Below are 10,297 nucleotides of genomic sequence, written 5' to 3'. Positions count from 1 at the left end.
ATCTATTAAATCGACGAGCATTTCTGCCATAGTAGTCTTTTAAGACTTTTATTCGATCCCATACATCCTTCTCATGTGACCAGAGGGCCTTGACCCTTGCAGGCAACACCTTCCCCTGAATCCCACAGGGTCCTGCTGGGGCAATGATTTCTAGCAGTCTTTTGTGGTGGGTCATGTGGGCATTTGCACATATTAATGAATGCCTAAATACTCAAAGTGCCCTAGTCTCAGGCAATTTCCTAGATGAGATAGTATCGCTGGTGTTATTCAAGTCTCATCTTAGGGTTGAGGTGTCAGACGGTAAAGTTGGGAATGGTAATGTTGGTATTTGTTAAGCGCTTACTACGTGCAGAGCACTGTTCTAAGCGCTGGGGGGGATACAAGGTGATCAGGCTGTCCCTCATGGGGCTCACAGTCTTCATCCCCATTTTACAGATGGGGTAACTGAGGCCCAGAGAAGTGAAGTGACTTGCCCACAGTCACACAGCTGACAAGTGGCAGAGCTGGGATTCGAACTCATGACCTCTGACTCCAAAGCCCGTGCTCTTTCCACTGAGCCATGCTGCTTCTCTAGAAGACCCAAGATGGATTTAAATGGATTAATGGATGATGAATCCATGATGAGTCACTCCAAGGAAGATAGGGATGTTAGTGCGTCTCTGAGGATGGATGCCATGTTGGGCACAATATTCCTCCTAGTTCTGTTGGAGACAGAATACCTGGATGGATGAATCAATGGCACAAAATGGGATGACTGTTTATGTCCTTATATTATGTTCTTAAAGTTAGGAATTTTTATCTTCTATCTCTATTGTTATCACTGACTCAAACTCCAGGTTATCGCGGAAAGGAGGTAAACTCCTGATCTGAGCAAAAGTGAAGAGGGCCAGTGAAGATCATTAGAATCCTTTCCTAAGAAGCAGCATGGCCAAGCGGATAGAGCATGGGCCTGGGAGGCAGAGGGATCTGGGTTCCAATTCCGTCTCAACCCTTTGTCTGTTGTGTGACCTTGGGCAAATCACCTCCTTCTCTATGCTGCAGTTCTCTCATCTGTAAAATGGGGATTGAGACTGTGAGCCCCTTGTGGAACAGGGACTGTGTCTAACCTGATTTGCTTTATTCACCCCAGAGCTTAGTATAGTGCCTGGCACGTAATAAGTCTTAACAAACACCGCAGCTAATATTATTACAAAGACACATTTTGGAGAAAACTGTAAGTGCGTAGGAAATTTGTGATCAGTCAGACTCTAAATGAATATAGTATATGCTGGTATCATCTCAAGCCTCAATCTCAAACCGTAGGGGAAGCAGTGTGGTCTAGTGGCTAGAGCAGGGGCCTAGGAGTCAAAAGGACCTTTGGTTCTACTTCTGGCTCCACCACTTCTGGGTGACCTTGGACAAGTCACTTTACTTCTCTGTGCCCAAGTTACCTCATATGTAAAATGGGGATTAAGACTATGAGCCCAGTGTGGGATAGGGACTGCATCTAACTCAATTACCTTTTATCTACCCCAGTGCTTAGTAAGTGCTTAACAAATACCATTATTATTAACAATCTGCCTTCCTACATTAGCTAATGTTTGGACAACTGAAGGAGTGGATGGGCCTTGGCCTATATATATCATCATTATTAATATTAGTAAATTCTATAAGATATTAGCAATATTATGATTGAAAGCCATCATAATGATCATATGATGAAGTTATTACACTGTGAACTCTTTAGGGACAGTCACCTTGGTGTATTTTTCTTGTAATTCTTTTCAGTTCGATGCTTTTAGCTCAGGCACTTGGTACGGTGCTCTGTGGACAGGAGGGATTCAATGTATACTATATTGATTATTTCCTTTCAGGCTTTGCATAGAGCATGTAGTTTGTGAACCCAGCAACACCACTACTGCTAGGTTGGAAATTCAGACCCCGGAGTAACTCCCTTCAGCTTCACCCTTACATTTGGATTTGTACCCTTTAAACACATAATATTCACCCCACCCTCAGCCCCATAGAACTTAAATACATATCCATAGTTTATTTTAATGTCTGTCTCCCCCTCTAGCCAGTAAGCTCCTTGTGGGCAGGGAACATGTCTAATAATAATAATAATGATAGTAATGATGATGATAACTATGGTGTTTGTTAAGCGCTTACTATGTGCAAGGCACTTACTAAGCGCTGGGGGAGATACAACTTAATCGGGTGGGACACAATCTCTGTCCCACATGGGGCTCACAGTCTTAATCCCCACTTTACAGATGAGGTAACAGAGGCCCAGAGAAGGGAAGTGACTCACCCAAGGTCACACAGTAGACAAGTGGCAGAGCTGGCATTAGAATCCATGACCTTCTACCAGGCCCATGCTCTATCCACTTCTCCAATATTGTTCTCTTCCAAGGGCTTAGAGCAGTGTGACTCAGTGGAAAGAGCACGGGCTGGGGAATCATAGGTCATGGGCTCAAATCCCGACTCCGCCACTTGTCAGCTGTGTGACTTTGGGCAAGTCACTTAACTTCTCTGTGCCTCAGTTCCCTCATCTGTCAAATGGACATTAAGACTGTGAGATGTGGGACAACCTGATCACCTTGTATCCCCCCAGCGCTTAGAACAGTATTTTGCACAAAGGAAGCGCTTAACAAATGCCATAATTATTATTACTATTACTCTGGTTAGTACAGAGTTCTGCACACAGTAAGAGTTCAATAAATATGATTGTTTGATTGCTTGCTTGATTGAACTGTCCAGGGCTTTGGGTGAAGTGTTGCTGTACAAACCTATTAACCCCCGTGAGTCTCCATTTCACCTCCTGTGAAACAGTGATGCTCCTCTCAGGGTCGCACCTGGAGAGTGTCCAGTCCTCTACCAGTCTCGACTATGGGAGGGAGAGTCAAGTAGAGGCATAGCCATGCCATTCCTAGCTTGGGCAGTGGCCAGCGAGTGGAAGGCCATCCGCTACACGTCAAAACACACCTCTGCTGGGCAGCAGCGGCACTGGAGAGAGTCAAGGCTGGAGACTCAAGTTTAACTGCACGTTAGGAGGCCATGGTAAACCACTTTCGGATATTTACCAAGAAAACCCTACGGATCCACTACCAGAACGATGGCAGATGGAGGTGGGGCTTTCTGGGAGAGGTGTGTCCATGGCACCACTATGGATTGGAGACGACTTGACGGCATAAGACAAGAAATAGTGACAAGGCAAGAAATAGGGATGAAGATCCGTACTTTCCCTGAGGCTACCTCGCTGGGGTGTGGTGAGGATTAAGCAGATAGCATGTGAAAAGGACATCGGTCACTTTGGAAGAAAGGGCTTTGCACGGGGCGATCTCTTACCTGTCCTAATGGTGTTATTATTATCGTCCAAATTCCCTACATTACAAGAAGGACTGGGGGGGACTCATGTATCAAAAGAATTTGGAGAAACTAAGGCAAGAGTATTGCATATCAATCAATGGTATTTATTGAGCGCTTACTGTGTGCAGGCTGCTGTAATAATAGTAATAATAATGATGGTATTTGTTAAGCGCTTACTATGTGCCAAGCACTGTTCTAAAAGCTGGGGGGATACAAGGTGATCATGTTGTCTCACGTAGGGCTCACAGTCTTAATGCCCATTTTACAGATGAGGTAACTGAGGCACAGAGATGTTAAGTGGCGCAGTGGAAAGAGCACGGGCTTTGGAGTCAGGGCTCATGAGTTCGAATCCCAGCTCTGCCACTTGTCAGCTGTGTGACTGTGGGCAAGTCACTTCACTTCTCTGTGCCTCAGTTCCCTCATCTGTAAAATGGGGATTAAGACTGTGAGCCCCACGTGGGACAACCTGATTCCCCTGTGTTTACCCCAGCGCTTAGAACAGTGCTCTGCACATAGTAAGCGCTTAACAAATACCAACATTTATTTATTTTAAGTGACTTGCCTAAAGTCACACAGCTGACAAGTGGCGGAGCCGGGATTAGAACCCTTGACCTCTGACTCCCAAGTCTGGGCTCTTTCCACTGAGCCACACTGCTTTGCTGTATTAAGTGCTTAGGAGAGAGTTGGTAGACATGTTCCCTGCCCAACATGAATTTACAATCTATAGGCATATTTTGCCAAGGGACATTGACGATTTCTTTCTAAAGAGGGATCTCTATGAAAACAGCAAGGAAATTCAACAGGAAAATAACACTCAGAGAATCCTCAAGGAAAAAATCCTCAGGGTAGCTGGCAAACATCTTGGCTCAGTGGAAAGAGCCCAGGCTTAGGGAGTCAGACGTCGTGGGTTCGAATCCCGGTTCTGCCACTTGTCAGCTGTGTGACTTTAGGCAGGTCACTTAACTTCTCTGTGCCTCAGTTACCTCATCTGTAAAATGGCATTAACACTGTGAGCCTCATATGGGACAACCTGATTATCCTGTATCCCCCCAGCTTTTAGAACAGTGCTGTGCACATAGTAAGCGCTTAACAAATACCAACATTATTATTATCTTCACCTCATCCCAGTGAGCATGAATGTTAGAGAAACGATACTATTCATCTCATTTTGCGTATGGAGTAATTAAAGGAATTTTTCAAGACTCACCTGTTGGACAAAGGAGACCCATATACGGGTAGCACTCGGCAGTGATCACTAGTCACTAATAATAACAATAATTTTGGTATTTGTTAAGTGCCTGCTATGTGCCAGGCTTTGTTCTAAGCTCTGGAGTGGATACAAGCAATCAGGGTGGACCCAGTCCCTGTCCCATTTGGGGTTCACAGTCTCAATCCCCATTTTACAGATGAGGGAACTGAGGCACAGAAAAGTAAAGTAATAATAATAATAATAATGTTGGTATTTGTTAAGTGCTTACTATGTGCCGAGCACTGTTCTAAGTGCTGGGGGAGATACAGGGTCATCAGGTTGTCCCACGTGAGGCTCGCAGGTAATCCCCATTTTACAGATGAGGTAACTGAGGCACAGAGAAGTTAAGTGACTTGCCCACAGTCACACAGCTGACAAGTGGCAGAGCCGGGAGTCGAACCCCTGACCCCTGACTCCGAAGCCCAGGCTCTTTCCACTGAGCCACGCAAGGTCACACAGCAGACAAGTGGCAGAATCAGGATTAGAACCCATGACCTTTTGTCTCCCAGGCCCAGGCTCTATCCACTATGCCATGCTGTACTTTTCAAGTCTACTAAAGCCACCTTTTTCCTTAGCTCCCCCTCCCCTCCACGTCACCCTCTCCCTCTGCTCTACCTCCCTCCCCTCCCCACAGCACTTGTGCATATGTGTACATATCTATAATTCTATTTATTTATATTGATGCCTGATTATTTGTTTCAACATTTATATCTATAATTCTATTTATTTATATTGATGCCTGTTTACTTGTTTTGATGTCTGTCTCCCCCCTTCTAGACAGTAAGCTCGGTGTGGGCGTGGATTGTCTCTCCTTATTGCTTAATTGTACTTTCCAAGTGCTTAGTACAGTGCTCTGCACACAGTAAGCGCTCATTAAATATGACTAAATGAATGAATGAAGTCTCCCAGATTCTTCTGCTCCAGTGCTTAGCCCAGCGCTTAGAACAGTGCTCTGCACATAGTAAGCGCTTAACAAATACCAACATTATTATTAACAGTGTTAGCACATAGTAAGCACTTAACAGATACTATTATTATTATTAATTTGGAGATAAGGCAGTGGAGTCCAGACTTCAATTTAAAGCCCAAATGTGACCTTGGGCATAGAGCCAGAAGGAGTCTGGGAGTCAGAAGGACCTGGGTTCTAATCCCAGCTCTGCCATTTGTCTCCTGCATGACCTTGGGCAAGTCACTTCACTTCTCTGTGCTTCAGATACCTCATCTTGTAAAATGGGGATTAAGATTGTGAGCCCCATGTGGGACAGGGACTGTTTGCAACCTGATTAGCTTGTATCCACCCCAGTGCTTATGGTTTAGTGCCTGGCATATGGTAAATGCTTAACAAACACCTTATTATTAAGTTCCAGCAGCAAAACCTTCAGAGGCAGGAAAGTGATTCCGGGCTCTGACCGCCGAAGTTCCCTGCTCTATCCACTGGACCACATTTCTCTTCTGGCACTCCCTGTGAATCCCCGTGAATAGGAAGTCCTGTGAAATCACCACCGAAACATGGGAGCTGAGGCCCAGTCTCTCCCCTGGATGGGCACCTCTCAGACTCGATATGGAAAGTAGACATAAATGGTATCAAACCCTTTTAGAATCACTGAATGTTGAGGGAATTAGTACGGAAGCAAAGGCACAAAAATTTCCCCAGGCTGCAAAACCTTCACACAAAGAAACTGTGAAACTGCTTTGGTCTGATGGTACTTCTTCACTTTAAGCACTCTTGAGTGCTTTCATGCTGACCATCTTTTACATCCTCTCTGTATAACTCTCTCTGCCTCTCATTCTCTCTCTCTATCCTTCAGGACTTCCCAGTCCTACCTGCTAAGTCCTCAATCAAATTCTGATATGGGGACAGTACACAATTCTCTCTCTTTCTCTTTCTGTCTGAATCCTTCAGGACTTCCCAGTCTTATCTGCCAAGTCCTCAAATTCTTATATGGGGACAGTACACAACTCTCTCTCTTTCTCTCTGTATCCTTCAGGACTTCTAGACTGTGAGCCCGTTGTGGGCAGGGACTGTCTCTATTTGTTGCTGAATTCTACTTTCCAAACACTTGGTACAGTTCTCTGCACACAGTAAACATTCAATAAATAGAAGCAGTGTGGCATAGTGGAAAGACCCCGGGCTTGGGAGTCAGAGGTCTTAAGTTCTAATCCTGATCCGCCACTTATCAGCTGTGTGACTTTGGGCAAGTCACTTAACTTCTCTGTGCCTCAGTTACCGCATCTGTAAAATGAGGATTAAGACTGCGAGCCCCATGTGGGACAACCTTGCATCTACCCCAGCGCTTAGCATAGTGCTCGGCACATAGTAAGCACTTAACAAATGCCATCTTTACTATTAAATATGATTGAATGAATGAATGTATGAATGACTTCCCAGTTCTATCTGCAAAGTCCTCAAATTCTGATATGGGAACAATACACAACTCTCTCCCCCTCTCTTCCAGAACTTCCCAGTTCTATCTCCTAAGTCCCCAACTGGTGATAGGGGGACTGTCTCCCAGAAGAGGGTGGCTTCCTTCAAATTACAGGGCAAAGAATGACAAACGCATTTCCACACAAGTCCATAAATCCCCCACATTCATTTAGTTGTATTTATTGAGCGCTTACTAGGTGCAGAGCGCTCGACTTAAGCACTTGGAAAGTACAATTCGGCAACAAATAGACAATCCCTGCCCACAACGGGCTCACACGCACACACACACACACACACACACACACACACACACACACCGACCCACGGACCCACATAAGCACATTTATTCATCAGGGCTCCGCATGGGTCCAAAAAACCCAGAAAAGCACACACACACAGACCCACACAAACACAGAGCTGTTCATCAGGGCTCCGCACGTGTCCATATATCCCAGACACACACACAGACCCACAAAAGTTTGTTGCTGAATTGTACTTTTCAAGCGCTTAGTACAGTGCTCTGCACACAGTAAGCACTCAAGAAATACGACTGAATGAATGAAACATACACACACACGGAGATCCACCGACCCACACAAACACACATTTATTCATCAGGGCTCCGCACACGTCCATAAGTCCCAGACACACAGACACACACAGACACACATACACACAGACCCAAACAAACACACACACACACGCAGACCCACAGAAACACACACCTATTCATCAGGGCTCCGCACGCGTCCATAAGTCCCAGACACACACACACACACACACACACACACAGACAGACCCAAACAAACACACACCTATTCATCAGGGCTCCTTACGCGTCCATAAGTCCCAGACACACACACACAGACCCAAACAAACACACACACACACAGACCCACAGAAACACACACCTATTCATCAGGGCTCCGCACGCCTCCATAAGTCCCAGACACACACACACAGACCCAAACAAACATACACACACACACAGACCCACAGAAACACACACCTATTCATCAGGGCTCCGCACGCCTCCATAAGTCCCAGACACACACACACACACACAGACCCAAGCACACACACACACACACAGAACCACAGAAACACACACCTATTCATCAGGACTCCGCACACGTCCATAAGTCCCAGACACACAGACACAGACCCAAACAAACACACACACACACACAAACCCACAGAAACACACACCTATTCATCAGGGCTCCGCACGCCTCCATAAGTCCCAGACACACAGACACACACAGACCCAAACAAACACACACACGCAGACCCACAGAAACACACACCTATTCATCAGGGCTCCGCACGCGTCCATAAGTCCCAGACACACACACACACACAGACCCAAACAAACACACACACACACAGACCCACAGAAACACACACCTATTCATCAGGGCTCCGCACGCCTCCATAAGTCCCAGACACACAGACACCCACAGACCCAAACAAACACACACACACAGACCCACAGAAACACACACCTATTCATCAGGGCTCCGCACGCGTCCATAAGTCACAGACACACACACACACACACAGACCCACAGAAACACACACCTATTCATCAGGGCTCCGCACGCGTCCATAAGTCCCAGACACAAAGACCCAGACAGACTCAAACAAACACACACACACAGAACCACAGAAACACACACCTATTGATCAGGGCTCCGCACGCGTCCATAAGTCCCAGACACACAGACACGCACATTTATTCATCTGAGCTCCACCCGGCCCCCCGCCCCAAGAGACCCGGGCATCCACAAAAACAATTTCCACCTCCCCTAGTTTTCCTGGGGGTTGAATGAAACAAAGCAACAATTGATCAGAGCACTCTCTCTCTGCCTCTGCGTCCATCGGTGTGTCCGTCCATCCCTCCATCCCTGCCCGTGGCCCTGGGTCCGGCCTTCTCATAGGCCGCTCCCCGGTCGACGCTCCCTCCCCATTGCTCGGCCCTGTCGTCCATTAATCGCCCGCCCCCTCCTCCTCCCTCCTTTCTTTTCTTTCTTCTTTTGGCCCCCTTCCCCGCCCCGTGTCATTTCCTCCTTTGGGCTGGAGGAGGAGGAGCAGCAGCAGCAGGAGGAGGAGGAGGAGGAGGAGGAGGAGGCGGTGGTGGTGGTGTGGTGGAGGAGTCGCAGCAGTAGCCGGGGCGATAGCCTCATCGGGCCATGGAGCCCGGCGGGGCGGGCGCAGAGGAGAGGATGGAGGGTCGCCTCCTGGCTCCCCAGCACATCCATGTGCAGCTGCAAGGAGGGGCTCCCTGGGGCTTCACACTTAAGGGGGGGCTGGAGCATGGAGAGCCCCTCATCGTCTCCAAGGTAAGACCCCCCCCCCCAACCCCCCCGGGCCTGTCCTTTGCTTAGCGAAGAGTCAGCAAACTTGGCCTGCAAGAGGGGGAGTGGGTGTGTATTTGGGTGGGGAGGGGGAAAAAGGGGGGACCCCTGAAGAGCTGGGGAGGGGGGCGGCCCACCCTGGGGCTGGAGCACGGAGTCGTTCGTCGTGTCCAAGGTAAGACCCTCCCCCCCACCCCCCCAGCCCCCCGACCTGTCCTCTGCGGCACGCTTGGCCAAGAGCGAGCAAAGTTGACCCGGAGGACTGGGGCGTGGGTGTGCATTTGGGTGAATTGTACATCCCAAGCGCTTAGTACAGTGCTCTGCACATAGTAAGCGCTCGATAAATACTATTGGAATGAATGAATGTTTGGTTGGGGGGAAAGGGGAGACCCTCTGAAGATCTGGGGGCGCCTGGATGGGTTGGGGAAGGGGTGGGGGGCTGCAGAGCAATCCAGGAGTTCGGACCCCTTTCCTTCCCCCAGGCCGGGCCGGATTTGGCTGGGAGGGGGCAGGGGGCGAGCAGGCCCCTCCTCCATCTGCCCCCCCCCCCCCCCGCCCCGGACAGGTTGGATAAAGATCCCCCCGGGTGGGGGGAGATCCACGCGGGAGAAAACCTCGTAGAGTGAGTCGTCCTCCCCTGGGGGGGGGCTCCCCGGGTCGTCGACCCCTTGGGTGAGATGTTTCGGGGCTCCCATCCGGAGGAGCTTTTCCACCAGGACCGGTTCCACAGATAAAGGCTCGGGGTCGGGAGAGAGACTCGAAGCCCCGCAGTCGCCGCCGGAGTTTTGTTTGTTTTAAAAAAGGCTGGAATCTGCATGCAGCCTGCAGCAGCAGGGGAGGAGGGCTCTCTGGAGTTGCATGGAACCGAAAAAGCCTACAGTGTGTGGTTAAAATTAAGGGAAAAAAAAAACCCGAGGG

General features: G+C 48.4%; 1 protein-coding gene across 1 annotated transcript in view; it reads left to right on the top strand.

Moving 5' to 3' along the window:
- Window positions 1-9,191: 9,191 nt before the first annotated feature.
- The window catches only part of SHROOM4 (shroom family member 4), a 176,576-nt gene continuing 175,470 nt past the window's right edge, over window positions 9,192-10,297 (top strand). The window contains exon 1 of the mRNA XM_029067243.2: window positions 9,192-9,364. Coding sequence (XP_028923076.1) covers window positions 9,215-9,364 — 150 coding nt within the window. The 5' untranslated portion in view covers window positions 9,192-9,214. The remainder of the gene's footprint in view (window positions 9,365-10,297) is intronic.

This window comes from Ornithorhynchus anatinus, chromosome 6, assembly GCF_004115215.2.
Source record: "Ornithorhynchus anatinus isolate Pmale09 chromosome 6, mOrnAna1.pri.v4, whole genome shotgun sequence".
In the NCBI taxonomy this organism is placed as follows: domain Eukaryota; kingdom Metazoa; phylum Chordata; class Mammalia; order Monotremata; family Ornithorhynchidae; genus Ornithorhynchus; species Ornithorhynchus anatinus.
Note: the sequence above shows the minus strand (reverse complement) of the source record. Positions and strands in the feature narration are given on the sequence as shown.